Below are 18,056 nucleotides of genomic sequence, written 5' to 3'. Positions count from 1 at the left end.
AGGCAAATAGGAAGCCTACGCAAAGACATCGACACCGAGAGCGCCAAAAAACCTAAACAAACAAAAAACGAAAGCTAAAGGCTTAAACATGGTCTTCGTTAGCAAACGCAAGCAAAAGCAAGAGTAAGATACAACATGGGATGAAACCTTAATGTCTTAATAATTTTCAAAAGGCAAATTATATGTATCTTAAGCTCATACAAATAGTGGTTAAAAATGCCGGGAAAAAGTTGAAAGGAGCAAAAAACAGCAGCTCTTGACGCTTGACGAGAGATGTCATTCTCGCACTTATCTGGACAATTTAAGCAATTGTCGCTTTTATAGACACCTAAAAAATTCAGGTGGCTCCAACGGAATTCGAACCCATGGCCTGTGCGATGCTGGCACAATGCCGTACCCACTGAACTATAATATGAAGCGATCACAGAGTTGGGAGCAGGTCAATTTGTTTGGCTCATGCCAGACAATAGACCTTTTTGCAGACACGGCGGCCATTTTGATTTCTATTGTTTCAAAAGACATTATGGGATGCTCAGGGGGTAAATTAATATGCATTTGCCCCCTGGGCATCCCATAATAGCTATTCGAAACAATAGAAAAAAGTCTATTACTTGAATTGTTGAAGTAAGTGCGAGGATTACTTCTCTCTTTCGTTTGTAACCCGCATTTCAAACATATTTACATTGTTATTTCATTCAAGTGATCTTGTTGTGGTGAGATTCGTGGACTTTCTGTTAAGGGAGGTGCACAGAATAACCGTAGATGAATGTTTGCAGGTTCAGATGATACAGAGTTAGATCCTTTTGACATGTTGAGTGAGTACGTAGTGTAGTTAGTGTAGTTTAGGGTTTAGGGCGTGTAGGACAATATTACTTGGAGGTGAAGTGGAGGTAGCTTCGTCAGCTTATTCTCTGGGCGTGCATGCTTTAGCACAGTATAGCTGGCTGAAGGCCGACAGCTCAGCACCAGGCAGAAAAGCTTGTATGAAAAGGATGAACATATTAGTGAGGTAGCGTAGGTTTTTGTCAGGTACTTAAATTAGAGAGTTTTTTAGCTCCGGCTCATTTTAAATGTTGACGTTTCTTTGAGAACGAGAGCTTCGGACAACTGTTCAGAAGAGCAGATCTTTAGATGCACGCCGATTGTTGTAAACGCCCCAAAGTGTCTCCTTGGTCTTTTCCCCAATTTTAACATTAGTTTGTCTGGAAATACAGAAAATTAACGTTTTAGAATGCCCCCTAAACTAACGCTAATTGTAACACCTATTGTTGGAAATTGGTGCCAATGCCCAGTTCTCGCAGGAACACTTCGTTTTAGATGTCAAAGTTATGTGTGCATTTCATTGTGTTCATTTCTTGATATTAATGGTTTTTGGTCATCTGGAGACAAGCCAACGGCCTGAATAAGCTCCATGGTTGCAAGAAACACGGCCATCGTCGCCAAAACCTAAAATTTGGTGATTTCACGTTGTTGTTTAAATTAACACAATTCCGAAAGTAATTGCCAACTCGCTTAAGCTACCTGGTTTGGTGGCTTGAATTTCATGAGAATTCTATTGAAATTTGCCGACTCGCTTAAATTTAAGCGAGTTGGAAAAGGAACTGTTTTCACGGAATTTTCGTTGTCACTTGCTAAGCGACCTGAAAAATCGCTCGTGAAAACACGGCCAACGTAAACTTACAACAATGAACCATTTATTTGCTATCTTTTCTTTAAAACCGTTTACACCCATCCAGTTACAGGATTATTCGCCCGTGTTGTACAACGTTAACAAAACGCCGGAATAGGACGTTTTCAACCAACCTCTAGAGACACCAATAACAATAGAGAAATGTACGACTTCTAGTGGACGAACAAAAGAAGCTAACGAGAGATCTTTTGTTTTCGTCCACCAACATGGTGGAGATGACGTCACGTGAAAACCTCCTATAATCGCGAAATACTTGCGATTGCCCCCAAGTTTTATTTTGGAATGACGTTTTCTTTCCCGCAGCCGTCGTCTTTGCTTAAACTCCCTATTTCTTGTTTTTGGCGCAGGTACTGATTGTAACTGGTGGGTTTTGAAGAATGATTTTCGTCTGCCAACCGAGGAAGAGATGCGAGCCTTGGTTTCACCCGAGCAGTGTTGTGCATATTACAGCATGCTGGCCGCCGAGCAGAGACTCAAGGTGAGCTTAATAATAATGACAACGAACTTTATTTGTCAAGTGTATTAAGCGCTGGGGAAATACTTGGGGTCAATCCACTCATATCAAGTCAAATGTTGGTTTTTGAGTAGAGGGGAAACCTTGAGAAAATCCTCTTGGAGCAGGGGAGAGAACGAACAAACTCGATTCTCGTACGGCGCCGAGTTACATTACTTAACCACTGTCAAAAATACCATAAATCTCATTGTTTGTCCTTCCAAAATCTTGCTTGAGCATTGTTTCCAGTTTCTCTTTGGACCATTGTAAGTCCCAAGGGAAAATAAAAGCAATGCTTATGCAAAAATTTGGAGGGACAAACGAAGAGTATTGTGGTATTTTTTTATACTGGCTAATTTTGGGGGCTTATTTGCATTAAAACAATGGATATCCAGTTAACTGAAGCATGAAAAATGATACAGTCCCCAGAGTAAATGACTTGTATTGTTTTTATGCAAAGAACCCCACAAAACGTATTGCATTATGGGAATGGGAAAGTAGCGAAATATTGGCAGGAGGCGCAGTGGTGAGCATGCGCGCTCTCCATCAGGGAAACATGGAATACGGAATTTGAATACGGAAAGGTTACTTTGACTATATATTATTGCGGTGGTTGATTGGCTAAAAGATCGTATGGCATATTTTCATGCAATCAGAGATTGATTGTACTGGAATTAGATGCTTCGGTTTCAAATGTCCCTCTGACGTCTAACTGGAATTGTCTTCCTTCGCCCTACTGAGTTCAACTCGACGGAGATATGGAGATAATCAACCGGTTTTCCCCTTCCAGTCAATGTTTTTTTTTCTCCATTTTTCCTACGATTTGAAATGTTTCTTTGGCAGATCATAGTTTGAAGGTCCATATAAAAAAATGCGCTGTATAAATGTTACATTATGTTACCAGTTGTCTTTCCAAACGGCCTAACCTTACAATGTAGACAGTAGTAGTTTAAGACGGAAATTCACAGTGGTTCACTTTCTTGTTTGAATAGGATGCCGGATATGGAGAGAAGTCATTGTTTTCCTGTGAAGACGACAATGATGATCCAGAAAGCAAAAATATTGATGATGAGGTACAGGAGTATGGTGCAATTGAATCGATAACAGTCTTTTTTTTGCAATTATCATCTGTTCTGGCGATAATCCAGGAGAGAAAAGAATTTTAGAAAACCTTTAAACCCTCCGAATAACCGAGACAAAGATTCGTCGACTTAAATTCGCCGAAAAATCCAATTTAAGTTTTTTATTTTTCTTTCGCGAAACATTGCATCACCATTTCAACATTTGAAACGAACCTATGGGCGCACAGGGTGAAGTTAACCAATGGAAATGTCTGTTCCCGAACGCTCGCAAAAGCATACGTTTCTTACGTTCCTCAAATAAAAATATCATCAACGTCATCAATGAACTTTCTCATTTTTAGGTTCGCACAGCTCCATGGAACACCACGCGTGCGTTCGTTTCAGCGATGAAGGGGAAATGTCAATTGGCAGTGACAGGAACTGCTGACCCCACTGGGTGTGGGGAAGGATTTTCATATGTCAGGGTACCAAATAAACCAATGGCGAGCAAGGTGATAAGTCCTCATACTATTATCCGACTTTAAAGTGCCCCTGTGGCCAAAAAATCAATTCTTATTTTTCTTTGGATTTCAAAACTATGTTAACTAAACATTAGGCGACCAAAGTTCTAAACCTTGATTTCAAAGACCCCTGTTTTTTAAACTGGAATTTTCCTATTTGATGGTCCGCCATTACTAACTTTAAGATCTTGAGAGAGCTTGTTCGAGGAGAAAATGATGTCAAAGGCTCACTAGTTTAAGAATGCAATGCGTGTGTACGCCGCAGAATTATTGTGCAGCACCGGAGTTTTGGGGCTTTCAGACTTTTATCGCGTTTTGCATATACAATAAGCTGCATTCACACGGTGAAATTTAAAGCTACGACTGTAGTGAGCCTTTGACGTCACTTTTCTCTAGATCCAACCCTTTGAGGTCGAATCGGCCAGTTTGGAACGTGAGTAATTGCGGACCATTAAATTCATAACTTACACTCGAAGTAAACGCCTTTTGGATAACAATTAAAGCTCAAAATTTTGCCAGTCAGGTGTTAAGCAAGCATACTTTAAAAATCTGAAGGAAAAAAGTAAGAGATTGTTTTTATCACAGGGGCACTATAAGACCGAAAATAGTTTTGATCTATACTCAACCGATTCTTTGTCTTGCTTGCTTTTTGTTCTGAACTTTAAACTATTTCTTCCCTCGGTTAGGAGGATTCAGCGACCAGCTCGCCTCAAATAAGAAAGCAAAAGACAGTTACTGGAACAGACGCAGACCTGCGAAGGTTGTCGCTCAAACAGGCCAGACAAGTGCTGAGAAACTTTGGAGTATCAGATGAAGAGGTGAACTTATCTGCTCCAAGAAAGCTTAGTAGTATTTTTTTCTGTGATGAAAACCTCGAGCGGTTCAATTGCTTTAGTCTTGCATTGCAATGCGAATTCATTGGTTCTAAATGTCGGGCCACGTTTTCGTGCAATTAGAAGCCAAACTGAAACCTGTTGTGACCTGTTCGCATGCGTTTTGCCGCAACCATTGTCGGCTGCATGTTTTACCATTACAATGAGTGATGACCGGCCATTCCCTATGAAGACCACTGTGCCATTTTTGTTCGTGTGGCTCTTTACAGATCCGCAAGCTTTCCAGATGGGAAGTCATACACGTAGTTCGTACAATGTCCACAGAGGCAGCCAAGTCCGGAGAAGAAGGTAAAAGAAATCTCCTATAACAGCTAAGTGCTAAGTGGGTTGCGCGGAAAATTATTATTGTGAAGAAGAGAAACGCGGTCCGACAAATAGCTCACTCGTGGCGCTGATCGGAGGTGCTTTCTTTTTGCTGGGAAATTGTGATCGAGGGGACCATTTCATACTGTTACGCAATTTTCCGAGGGTCCTAAAAAAGGGGCTCGAACCGGGCGATGTTGCCAGATGGAAAGGCAAATGCCTTTTGGTTCGCACAAACCTTAGAAAATGGTGAGCGCTTTGTGTGTTTTTGGTTTGCATCCGCGTGATGGCCCCACAAGTTTTGCATAATGATAGAGTCAAATTCCCACAAGACATTTTACTGCATTGTTCTGTACATGAAAATGGCCGCAGTGACGTCAGATGGAAACTAACAATTACTTACTTTCACATCTTACGTGATCTGCAGTGCAGTTCCACAGTCGTAGAATCGAGTCGACTTGCGGTTTGGATCATGCTTAGTTGCCCGTGTGACTTGCTCAAGATGTAAAATTGTCATCGTTGATCCTTCCACTTCATTGTTCGTGACAGGCATGAGCAAGTTTGCCCGAGGATCCAGGTTCACAATTGCTGAGCATCAAGAGCGCTATAAAGAAGAATGTCAGAGAATATTTGATTTACAGAACAGGTCAGTGAAAAGTTAACTTTCGGAAGAGTGTTGCAACCTGCGGCTACCAGTGCTCGGTTTTTCATTATTTTCTCATAAGCTATTGCCATGGCAACAAGCGGCAAACAGCAAGATGAACCAATCAGACCATCGTAGCAATTTCATGGGATTTGCAAAAGTGGCGTGAGGTTTTTTAGGCCAATTACTAAGCAAACCAACATTAAGGAGCTTAACGGCAACCGGAAGCGAGCTTTTTTCTTTTAAACTTGTCTAGACTCTACCAACATTTATCTTGCTGCTAGAATCGATTAGTTAAAAGATCTAAGAGGCCACTTTACTGGCATGCGGAATGTTCAATTCCGGTTTCCGTCCTTGTCTCAAAAACGTCGCGTGTTTAATTTCGGCGATAATAGCTCAATCCCCGTGCGTTGGAATCGCTCTCAGGTATTGGTAACACTCTTGCCTCGAACTATGCCAGCACCTGGCAAAAGAGGAAACAGACAGTATCAAGCCGACATGTTGGGAGGAGGATGGGGGAGATACTAGGCTATCAATAAAACTTCCCTTTTTCTGGCCTCGGGTTGTCGGGTGGTGACCCGGAACACGTGATAATTCTGTATTGGTGAAATTTAAGCACATTTCTTTGATACCGTCCATTGTATACCTGAGGCAGCTCCTCCAGTACGGCAAACCTCTTTGGCAGCTTCCTGTTTTGGAGGTAGTGATTGTTTTTGGTTCTCTAGAGTTTTATCATCAACCGAAGTTCTCTCCACTGATGAAGAGAGCAGTAGCGACGAAGGAAGTGATATTGATGAACTTGGCAAAAATTTAGAAAGCATGTTAGCCAACAAGAAAACCAGCATACAGGTTAGATAATGAAACTTTACATAATAACCTTAGTTTTTTAATGAAATAGAGTCGAAAGAGTCATACCGGTCGAACAATAAATCGATCAATGAAGGAGTGCATACGTACATCCCTTTAACGGGCTCTTCACATAATCCCGGTTGCCCTGGCCGGCTCGGTTACTGTTACTGTTACTGCTCCCTTAACGCCGCACGGCGCTGTTGGGGCCCACAAGACCGGGGCCGGCTCGGTTACCGAGATGAAATTGGTTTCTGTTCATGTGGCGACTTTCAGCCCGCTTTCCGAGATGAAAAGTTTGAAAAAGTTGTGACGCGACCATTCAGGCGTGAGATCTAACTTGAATCCTGGCAAAATTTCCAGCCCGCTTACCGAGACCCCTGTTGGAGAAACCGAGACCTCGGCAACCGAGCCAGCCCGCCCTCTCATATGAACACATCAAAAAATTTTTACAAAGGATTTAGAGGTGAGGCGAGATCTCGGAAACCGGGCCAGCCCGATCAACCGGTGTAACATTTTAAGCACAAGCATAAGCAGCATGCGCAGGCGCATTGACTTGTTGTTAATTAGTGTCTTTTGTTCTAACGAAAGCTACCACTTATCAAAAGGCTACTGCGTCTGCGTATGTTGCTTGTGCTTATGCTGTAAACCAGCCTTAACTTTTTAGATGAGTGAGTGTCGAATAAGATGTTACACTGCAGCTGACGAAATCTTGTTGTCTTTGTTTACTGTTAATCTGTAGCTCACGCACGAGGAAGAAGAAGCTGAAAGAAGAGAACTTCAGAAGTTACTGAGTGATGACAAACCCTTCAAAGAATCGGTAATAAAAACCAGGGGGCTTTGCTGTGATTTCTAGTTGGGGAAAACGTCGGGAACTACTTAGTCTGAGACCACAGGTTTCGCAGTGGAAAAGAATGGGACGAAAATTAATAAACGGCAAGTAGAGCGAACTGAGCAGGGATTGCAGGCGGTAAGGGAAAGCGGATTTTCCTCCTCAGTTCCTTGCTCCCTTCGCTTCGCTCGCCTCTTTCCCCTTTTTTCGTCCTGTTCGACTGCGGAGCTTGATGCCAGTCTGGGCACTATTGCATAGAAATTGGTTCGTTCATTCTTTTTCTTCCAGTTCTTCAGTCCGTCATGTTTTCAGGACGTTACGGTACTGCCATGTAGCTGTCTCCAAACAAAGAGAACATGTCCATGTTTATGTTCGTCTCTACGAATTGAACGATACAAGCGAAACGTTTTTTATGTTTTACATAAGAAACATGGCCTCTGATTACCTAATTCCTCTATTTACGCCAGAGTCCATCCAAAAGAGAGTCAGTTTCTGTGTGTTTGAGTGATCGAAAGTAAACGTACTAGGTTTTCTAGTATCCTAGGAAGGAAATCTTTTCATAGGCTGTGCATGTTAATTCTTTTTTTGAAGTTACTTTTTGCAGTACATGTATAAAGCGGGGGGTGGGGGGGATATTACATATATTACGCGTAGTTTCTTTGCAGATAACTTACCTTCGATTTGTTTTTCTTGATCAACAGAATGGGAAATCATCAGGTAAGTGAAGGCACTCTTTCAGCTTTCCATCAGCGATGATAGCATCCTGTTGTTAGTTGTTTTTTTACGTACCTCGTTATGCCTCTCTCTTCTTGCTTTTTTTCGCCAAAGCCATGAAGTTTCAATTATCTGAATTTTTGTTTATAAAATGTTCTTATTAATGTAGGCGAAAAAGGTAAAAAAGAAGGTAAAAAAGATAGCAAAGGGGACGATGATGAAACGGCTTCGGTCACAAGCTATGACTCATCTATGGTAAGGACGAATTATATACTCGTAATTCAGTTAAAAAAAGGGTGCCTCTCTCTCCACGTCCGAGGCCCCTTTGCATGCTGGGACAGAAAGTAGAGGGATCGTGGTTACGCGAGAGCAAATTAGACAAAAAGGGCATCGGAAAACCTGAGTATCAGTAGGTCGTAATTAGTCTCGAAAGAAGATAAATTTCTTTGCTGCCACTAGGAATCAGGGTCCGGTTGTTCGAAGCCGATTAACTTAATCCAGGATAAGCGTAAACTTCTGTGTCATGTTTTCAACTTTTTGGTGAAAGTTTATTTTGCTTATTTTTGTTTTTCCAAGATTGACTTCCTCTCATGTAAAGTTTTGCCGAGTATCAGCGTTGAACAGCATTTGGGAGTAGAGAAATAATTTCCTTGGTTAATTTTTAATCTGGGATTAGCGTTAATCGGCTTTTTGTACAACCGGGCCCAGACTTCTTTTTCCTTTATTTACAGGTGGGTCGCCGTCTTCGCATCCAGCGAACATTCAAAACTGCAGATGGAAAGCAGTTTGTTCGAATTGAAGTTGTCAAAAATCAGGCAGTGATTGATGCTTATCTCAAGTTTAACAAGGACAAGAATGTCAAGTAATTAAGTTTCTTTTTTTTCTCGTAGCTTGGACTCTGTCTGTCCTTAGGTCTTTGCTGTCCACAACAGGACAAAAAGTCTCACCGTTGGTGGCAGCATGATTGATATCTGAGATAAACAGAGGAGCAAAGTCGACGGTGATTCACACTGAGCTGAGCGTAGGAACGTGGACCAAACGATTTCATCAAGGGAAAGTTTGCCTTGACACGTAGCGCCGAATGCATGAATCAGTACGACAATTGGCCTTTTTCACTCTGCGGCCATTTTGGAGTCCGTGGGGAGTAAAGGCTGTGTCTTTGCATGGTCTTTGCACGTCTAGCCTCACACTGAATGAGAGGTTAGACTTGCAAAATCTTTTGTTTGGACATTGAGTGATATGGTAGTATAAAACCAGCCTAGCCGTCAGCATGCTTGATTTCTGTTCAGTTGTTGGGAAAGAGTGAAAGTCTAATGAAACCTCTCGGTCAATCCGAGTTCGAAGTCTTTCATATAAAAAAATCGTCTTCAAGTTTGAAAAGTTGCCGTCAGAAAAATTTCGGTCAGTGCACGGAGTGGCTTTGAAAATGAGGTAAAGGTGAATAGTATACCTGGTGGTTTTTTCGCCCATAATTTGTCCGAGATTTGAACATGACGGTTTATTTTTTGCAGAGCTCAGTTTGCAAGCGTTGACGAGATACACAAGGAGGAAATCCGGAGAGAAAAGAGAAGGTACATCAAATCGGGCGAATAAATATTCAGAAATTTTAAAGAGTCGCTCGATTAAGACCTCTAGAAAAACTGAGAAGCGTCAAGGTTAAAACAGATTAATTCAATCTTGGTTTTAAGTACACGTTTTGTTTTATGCAATTTCTTATTGTTGCTTTCTGTTCAGTTAACATTACTTTGTGTGTAAAAATGTTTAGAATTCAAGAACAGTTACGGAGGATTAAACGAAACCAGGAGAAAGAAAAACTACAGCCAGTTAAAAAGAAGAAAGAAAAACCTCCGAACAATGTAAGGTTACTTACAAATTTAGATGGATATCACTTGAGTGCCATTAAGTCAAAACTGAAATGATTTCTCTAGCCAATCACAACAGACACGTGCAATCAAGCGAGCCAATCATGACGCAAATGAAATACTCACAGTCGACGCTAGGTATGTGCCGGAAAACACACCGCTGACAATTGGCGCGAAGTTTTTAATGCAATCACCAAATGTTACAGTGCAAAACCAACGTAATCGTGTCATTACATTCCACTTTCAACTGTAAATCGCTGTCATTCCGTAACTAACACATTTTAGTATCACCCAACTAATAGTCTTCGAGTAGCGAAAAGCGTGACGCTTTCTTTCGTTTTATTCCCAAAAAAATATTTCTTCAACTTGCATTTACTAACTTTATTATTGCCTTTTCTGTCCGACTAGTTGGGTGGTACCAAAATAATTAGACCCTTCACCCTCAAGGGCCACGGGCTTCGCCTCATGGGCTATTGACCCGGGCTACGGGTCTAGTTGTTAAGTAGGCACGCTGAGTGGCTGTCTCCAATCGCTGGATGCCGGATAGAGTAATTGTTCCTTTAGAAGGCGTTAAAATCTTCTATTCCTTGTGGTTCTTGTTTTCGTTGAAGACTTTTTTGCATTTGAATTGTTGTTCCAGTTGAAATGCGGGGCTTGTGGAGCAATCGGCCACATGCGAACAAACAAGAATTGTCCCAACTACCAAGAGGCCAACCCCGCCTCAGTCGCGGTGGCTATGACGGACGAACAAGTTGCTGAGGAAGAACTCAACATGCCACAGGATGATTTGGTCAAAGTTGAAGGGACGAAAATCACTCTGGGAAAAGCTTTCCTTGACCAGTTAGTGTTTGTTTCTCTTTGTTAACTTGCAAGCTAGCTATTTCTTTCGGCGATTTCGAGGTGTCACGCGCGAGTATCCGTGTTAGCGAAGACTCGTCTCCCTGGTTAAGATGGGTTACGCATCATTCTTGGACAGCACGGCAGAAATGTTATCCGTGCGGCTTATTGTCTGGGACGGGTATTCATTTTTGCAGTACTTCTCCTTCAACTGCGATATTTTTGCGAAAACGTAAGAGCCACATGACTCTGTTTTTGTCAGGATCTGACACTTGCTTTTACAATCATCCCCCTTCCCTTCCTCGCCCTTCTTCCGCTTATTAAAAAAAAAGCATGGTTACCCCGCCCTGCGTCTACATGTTATCTGGAACGACTGTTATCGGGTTTTTTTTCCCGACAACTTTCTTGCAGGACGAACGAGCTTAAACGGAAATCACTTGTACTTCGTTTTCCCAAAGAATCTGGTATGTAGGCACTTTACTTGATAAAAGTTGTGCATGAAATCATTTTTCGCTTAATTGACCTGCTATGAATCCTTTCTCTTGGTAGTACGGAAGAAAAGACGCTCAGGAGTAATGCACTGTGATTACTTAAAGGTACGAGGCTTTAAACATGATATTTATATACAAATATCTGCGCTGCGCGGCGAGGGAACTTCTCAGTTCTTCAATCATGACGTAGTTTCTGCACCAAATCATTACTTTTTCCTTTCTTTGTCGTAGAAACCTCGCAAATCTGTCAACCGTCGGAGAGCGAATCCTGAGGTAAGCTTGTGCTTAGCGACTTACAAACCGTTGAAGTTGCGATCATTTTGTTTCAGTAAATCATCTAGTTTGGTTTCTTGTTAAACCTGCTTTTTGTTCGTCTCGGTAGGTGGCCTTACAAGTCGTTTTTGAAGGAATACTCAATAAAATGAAAGAAATTGATGATGTAAGTTAAAGATGTAGCATTTGTGTTGATTTTTTTCTCCGAATAGGACCTTACGGCAGCTGAAAGCTTCAAGGCCAATATTCATAGCTTCAGAAAGCAAATTTGGACAAAAAATTTCTATTGAGTGTCGTAAAACTTAAGTAATTACTTCAACAAATCGTAACAAACTCTCAATCAAATTAGCCAATCATATTCCACAGGAAATAAACGTGTAGCCGGAGCCAAGCGCGGGAAAACCTGTGTAACTTTGCGTTTGCCTCGGATTGAATAAAAATTTGGTGCGAAATTCAAAAGGCAATCACCAAGTGTCGCATTGAAAAACACAGGCATTGGCGAAATAACGTCTGCCACTCACTGTGAAACTGCTTTGAGAGAAAGATGATGGATTCGAAAATAGTAGAGTTCGTTTTTGTTAGACTTTTTCATCGTCATTTTTTTGTTTAACAGACGTGGCCTTTCCATCATCCAGTCTCTGCAAAAACTGTGCCAGATTATTACCGGATTGTCAAGATTCCGATGGATCTTCTAACAATGAGAGAGGTTTGTGAATGTATGATACAGGACGCCGTTTCCACAATAGAACCTAGCTTGTTGAGGATGGGAACCCTATGTTACTGTTTTTCGCGCTCATTTTCACGTAATGTGGAACTGCTAGACCTTGCTAGTGAGTGGAAAAACATTTTGTACGAGCGATCAACTCGGGGTCGCCACGAGCTTAACTTGTTACGTGGAATGCCGAAGGCATCCACGTCTTAAAACCGGGCTGGAATCTTTTTTTTGTTGGTAGTCACAAATGTGCATACCCCACGGATATGGAATTAATCTCCGATCGGGGCAACTGATTTATATTCCCTACGGTATTTCCAAACTTCCATGCCCCGAGGAGAACTCCTGTACTTCCCAAGCCATCACGATTTTTGCTAGCGCGTTAGACCACTCGGCCACCGTGACACACTTCCGCCAGATTGGTGAAAGCAAACATTTATAATAGAATCTTTCCGCCCGCCATGATTGTTTCAGTATTAAACTATTCGATAAAGTGGATAGATGCTTTTTCTTTGAGAAAGGCAAGCTTTAAAGGTAAGGAGAATTTTCTACGTTATTTCTAGATCTTGCTTCGTACTTGTGTGTTCCACTGTGAACATTATTATTTTGCATACAACGAATACTTCATTAGAAGCATTTTGCATAGAACGAATACGTACTCCAATATTTCTTGGGAACCAGTTTGTTCGCCGTTTTGACGTAGAAAGAAAACAAAAAAATAGCTTTGAACGGCCAAACAAGATAAAAAATGAAATCAAGTTTAAAAAAAACGAATTAGCTATCGCCGTCACGAAGACTTCGCAGCCGTCCCCCATCCAAGTACTAACCTCATTCGGAGGAGCTTAACTTCAGCTGACACTTGGACTAGCATCAACGATTGTGATCTTTATGTTAAATTCGCACATAGATCTTGTCGAACTTTATAACACTTGAAAGAAAAAAAAAACGCACTAACAAAAACCAGGTGTTATGCCGTCATTTTGTCACAGATGTATCCTTTGTTTCGTGAGTTGTCAGTAAACACGCAAGGTATAACTTGATCACAGGCGGCCGCTAAAATCGATGTCACTTCCGATTTTGCGATTTTAGTACTTGTACAACCAAAAGTACGATAGAAAAATTGAACTCTGATGGAACGTAACAAAAATCTCCCGAAATGTTTTTCGCTGATGGCAAATTGTTTTATTCTCGATCGACACTTCCTAAAAGTTCCTTCTGCTCTCCTTAAAAACTACATATTAATATTTATTTACTTTTTCGTCAATATTTGTTTTGCATAAAGCAGGCTAGCAAAATCTGTACCTTGCTTTGTTCGCATTTTTGAGCGTTAAAATAGAATTTTTGGGCGTATGCCTGACAGCAAAAGTCGTATATTTTAACGTCCCCCATCCAGATGCTAACCCCGCTGGAAAGGGGAAAAAAACTTTAGTAACATTGCTCTTGGAAAGGTGTCAGAAGCTCAGAGTACACGCTTAAGCTTGTGGTAAAAAAGAAGTTGTAAATGATCAACATATCGGCTTTGAAGCCAATTGTTTCTCGATTTCCTGTTATTTTCTTCAATCGTTCTGGGCTTAGTATTTTACTGAACCACACGTCTTCTTAGAGGGTATATAGCAAAGATGTCTACCATGGCACCGTAATGATTTACGATACCAATGATCAGTTGACAGTTATGGAAAAAAACACTGTCAAGTTACTGCACTACCACACGCAATGCGTTCTTACTTTAAAAAATATCCCGTATCTCCTCAATTCTACCCCCCCCCCCCCCACCTCCATACTAAAAATCCCGTATCCCCACAATTTTTTTACCTAATTATCCCGTATCCTGATCGCTTCTCGGGCTTTTGGCTAAGATTAGTTTCTTGGCCAAGGACTACGGTCAAGTACTATTGTACAACGTACGGTACTTTTTCAGTGCCGTAAGGGGCAGGCACAGAACAGTTTCGGCTGTTTGTCTGTTCTCTCGAAAACGATGACAAGGGTTTTTTGGGTTTTTTGTTCAGCTCGAGTGTAGAATCAGGACGAACTGTTGTAGTTTCTGATAACTATTTACTACTTGTAGCTTTTGTTGAATTTTGAATCGATGATAGAGAGAGTTTTGGCGATCTCAATCCGGACTGGACTACTGGATTTAAGGATTTTTCTTAACGAGATTTCAAGTTATTGTGGAACGTTTGGTACCAAGTTACTGAAATCAAGATTATGGAATTGTAAAATTAGAACTTTGGACTGGACTATACAACACGCAATTACGGAATTTTTGAGCATTGAGAGAAATAGAGCACGGATGTTGTCTTCTTGTCTTCGCCGCGGCAAATTTATACAGTTTGCAAGGAACTAAACCAGGATTACAGAACCAGACGTCGATTACAGGGCCCGGTTGTTCGAAAGCCAATTACCTTAATCCAGGATTAGCGTAAACTTTTGTTTCATGTTTTCAACTTTTTGGTCACAGTTTCCTTTGCTTATTTTTGTTTTTCAAGATTGACTTCTTCTAATGTAAAGTTTTTCTGAATATCAGCCTTGAACAGCATTTGGGAGTAGAGGATAAAACTCGTTTTAAAACCCAGTTTCTGAACAACTGGCCCAGGATGATAAGTTGTTGAACTGTGATTTGTAATAAGGTTTTCGGATGATTTAAGGCTGATCCTGTAATTTTTGGATGAAAGGAGTTAACGAAGCAAGTAAAACTGTAGGATTTGAATTAAGTCTCCTTCCAAAAATTAAATAAATAAAAGATCCCGTATCCTGATAACCTGCTAATAGGGCTTCGTTGTTTGCATTTGCAAATTTAGTAACATTAGTAATGAGTTTTTACAACAAAAAACTTTAAGTTATATTACATATGTATCTTTCTAGTAATCTTTCGCCATTTTCCGAAGTCTACCTGTACTTGAAGTTCACTGTAACTGGACAATTTGTGTTAACTGTTTGCGCATTCCACGGATACGCCCTTGTAGGCGTCTTGTTTATTATTGGCTTCAAGTAACACCGCCACCAGGTTGACGATCAGACATGTTCATGCCCTGTTTTTGGGAATTATGAGAGCAGCTAAAACTTTGTAGTTACATTTCTAATTCTCCAGACAAAGGTAGCATTAAAGAGGTGACGTTTCTGTTCGTTCTTGTAGACTGATTTCGCTCATGTGACCAACGGCCATATTTGCATACTAAAACAACTTGAAACAGAGTTCAATTCCCAAAAGAATACTTCACTCCTCCAATATGGCCGCTGTTTCTTTTTTTCAGTCCTCAAACATAGCCGCCGTGACATCGTGTGAAAACACTCTATACAGAGGGCTAGCGGTAGAAACCTCACTTTTTTAATCGCGCACGGCTTGTTCTTAAACCCTTCAACATAAAGCTGATCATTTGAAACGAGTTTTATTTTTCCCTTCAGAACCTACGAAAGTGTAAATACTTATCAAGGGAAGAATTTCTTGAACACGCCACCTTGATCACCACAAATAGCATTCTCTACAATGGTAAGACCTCAGTACTCATAAATCTTCCACGTGGCAGCTCTCGTATTGTACAACATGATTTACCTGCTGCCTAAACCGATAATTATTACCAGGTTACGAAGGCTGCGACGCTGTCCTCTCTCTTAAATAACAGATTTTAATTTCGAATTTGATAAATCGCGAAATTAATCGATTTTAAATCTGTGGATCCAGTATTCACGGGCGGTGTCTGAACGTTTTTCTCCCGCTGTTTTTCTCCTCATACAGGGGCTAAACACGCCTACACTGCCACGGCACAGAAAATGCTTGAAATTTGTAACAAAGGTTTGGTTGAGGTGAGTATGCGCACTGTATGTTTCATCGACGACTCAAATTTGTCAACATATTACCCTTTTTGTCACCTTCTCTTTTTGGGTCTTCGTTTGGTCTAATGGCCACCAAATATATTTTGGGTTATTCCATATATTATTACATGGCAAGCAATTCTCGGGCTAAATGGCTGGGTTTCGGTCGGGATTTTGCAGTACGGACCATTACCATGGGAACCACCCGTTTCTGTATTTTTTCTTTCTCCCGGGAAATTCAAGTTGAGCGAAACACAAAATGTTTTAAAAAAGAGGCATTTATTTTTTTTATCACAACAGTTCCATTATAGCAAGTGGAATTTAGTTTTACATGTAGAAAGTTACGGTTCAAAGTTTGCTGATGGAAGACGAAAATTACGAACATTCACCAAGCGGAGAAGTGTCCGATCGCTCAAAGAAAGGATGCCATATGATAATAAACAACTTACTAAGCTCACTACTCACATTTGCCAACTCTAGTTCATGCTTTTCGTTACGCACGTGAAGGTGTTTTCACACTAGAGGTTACTGATAACTGAACAAGTATTCTTGAAGTTATTGAAAGAAAGTCAGTTGCAGCTTCAGTTTTAGGTGAAGCTCCAGCTGCAGCTGCAGCGGGCTGCAACTCATAGGTGGGATTTAATTTTAAAGTAACTTGGTTTTTTTTTCTTTCATAGAAAGAAGACGAGATAATTCAACTGGAAAAAGAGATAAACCCATTACTGAGCGACGATCCACAGGTAAAATCTAGCCCTTTGTAAAACAGACAACTGTTTTGTCCTCTACTAAGGTGAGGTTCGTTTGTCTTGTTCTCGGCAGATTGCGTTTTCTTTCTTTCTGGAAAATCTTGTTGCTCAGATCAAAGCTTTGCCTGAGGTGAGGTTTCAATTCTTCTCCGTTCCACCAGCACGGGCGGTTATCTCTGAATCTCTGAATGTCAAATCTATGAGAATCGACCTTAACCGGCATGTTTTGCCTTCTTTAATTCTTTATCTCTTTACAAACTGTAACGGGTTTTGTTTGTAATGTGACTTTGCAGAGTTGGCCATTCCATAAACCGGTTTCTTCTAAGCAAGTGCCTGACTATTACGATGTCGTGAAGACCCCAATCGACCTTCTCACCATCAGACAGGTAACGCCACTGGCCAGAATCAATGCTACTGATTACACCAGCGCTTCAGAGGCCTATTTCCTTAGAAACAGGGTAGAAATTGGGCAGCAGGGATGGCGCAGTGTTGAGAGGTCCTCCCGTTTTTGTTCGGGGGGTGGGTACGGCTACACGTAGGCTATGTTGAGAGCACTCACCTCCTACTATCCGGGTTCGTTTTCCAGACTCGGCGAGGTTTTCCTCCGCGTAATACGGAATTTCCCCTCTCTACGAAAATCAACATTTGATTTGAGTTAATTTGTTTTGATTTCCATGGATGGTTTTCAATCACGTGATGAGATGGCCTTGTTGCTGCCCAAACCAATAGCAAATTATGGCTCATGTTTTGCATTATAATAGAGTCAAATTCCCAAAAGACTTTTTTCTTTATTATTCTGTGCACCAACATGGCTGCTGTGACGTCAGGTGAAAACTGTGTATTTACAGTGTCCCCATTTAGTGCCCAAGTGCTAGGAGACTTGACGCTTAAATAAAATTCATTTTTAGGAGTCCCGAACTGAGCGTTTCGTCAAACTAAGATCTACTTATTTTGAAAACTTGATCTCTGAACTTGTTTTGAACACTAGGAAAAACAAAAGAGCAGTTCAAAGTTTCATGACTTGAGACGTTTTCGTTTTGAAAGCACAAAGCGTTTTCGGTCCCTCGAAATTCGCCCAAACAGTTTCAGGACCTTTTTTTTTGTATGGACCACTTTAAGTTCTCGTGCGATTGTGTGCAAAGATAGGTTCCTTAATTTTTTTATTTTTTCCCCACAGCAAGTGCAAGGACATGCTTATCAGAACAGAGACGAATTCCTTGAACACGTGCGAATGATGCACAGAAACAGTGTAGTTTACAACGGTATGTCGAGAGGAGCCCTGTTACGTTTTATTTGAAACGTAGTTTCATTTTCTACGAGTGACTGGGT

The 18,056-nt window shown here is 41.0% G+C and overlaps 1 protein-coding gene across 2 annotated transcripts in view; it reads left to right on the top strand.

Annotated features, from left to right (window-relative positions):
- The window catches only part of LOC138014948 (transcription initiation factor TFIID subunit 1-like), a 37,111-nt gene that overhangs the window by 15,210 nt on the left and 3,845 nt on the right, over positions 1 to 18,056 (top strand). For both annotated transcript variants that reach the window (XM_068861844.1, XM_068861843.1), the window contains 25 exons: positions 2,038 to 2,168; positions 3,176 to 3,256; positions 3,607 to 3,756; positions 4,452 to 4,583; positions 4,868 to 4,946; positions 5,511 to 5,607; positions 6,330 to 6,453; positions 7,193 to 7,270; positions 7,984 to 7,999; positions 8,166 to 8,251; positions 8,728 to 8,858; positions 9,508 to 9,567; positions 9,762 to 9,852; positions 10,499 to 10,698; positions 11,107 to 11,159; positions 11,245 to 11,291; positions 11,418 to 11,459; positions 11,569 to 11,625; positions 12,073 to 12,165; positions 15,574 to 15,658; positions 15,905 to 15,972; positions 16,659 to 16,721; positions 16,801 to 16,857; positions 17,021 to 17,113; positions 17,905 to 17,989. In XM_068861844.1, the coding sequence (XP_068717945.1) occupies positions 2,038 to 2,168; positions 3,176 to 3,256; positions 3,607 to 3,756; positions 4,452 to 4,583; positions 4,868 to 4,946; positions 5,511 to 5,607; positions 6,330 to 6,453; positions 7,193 to 7,270; positions 7,984 to 7,999; positions 8,166 to 8,251; positions 8,728 to 8,858; positions 9,508 to 9,567; positions 9,762 to 9,852; positions 10,499 to 10,698; positions 11,107 to 11,159; positions 11,245 to 11,291; positions 11,418 to 11,459; positions 11,569 to 11,625; positions 12,073 to 12,165; positions 15,574 to 15,658; positions 15,905 to 15,972; positions 16,659 to 16,721; positions 16,801 to 16,857; positions 17,021 to 17,113; positions 17,905 to 17,989 (2,199 nt within the window). The remainder of the gene's footprint in view (positions 1 to 2,037; positions 2,169 to 3,175; positions 3,257 to 3,606; positions 3,757 to 4,451; positions 4,584 to 4,867; positions 4,947 to 5,510; positions 5,608 to 6,329; positions 6,454 to 7,192; positions 7,271 to 7,983; positions 8,000 to 8,165; positions 8,252 to 8,727; positions 8,859 to 9,507; positions 9,568 to 9,761; positions 9,853 to 10,498; positions 10,699 to 11,106; positions 11,160 to 11,244; positions 11,292 to 11,417; positions 11,460 to 11,568; positions 11,626 to 12,072; positions 12,166 to 15,573; positions 15,659 to 15,904; positions 15,973 to 16,658; positions 16,722 to 16,800; positions 16,858 to 17,020; positions 17,114 to 17,904; positions 17,990 to 18,056) is intronic.

Source organism: Montipora capricornis, chromosome 9 (assembly GCF_036669925.1).
Source record: "Montipora capricornis isolate CH-2021 chromosome 9, ASM3666992v2, whole genome shotgun sequence".
NCBI lineage: Eukaryota > Metazoa > Cnidaria > Anthozoa > Scleractinia > Acroporidae > Montipora > Montipora capricornis.
The sequence above is the reverse complement of the archived record's forward strand: the minus strand, read 5'-3'. Positions and strand labels throughout refer to the sequence as shown.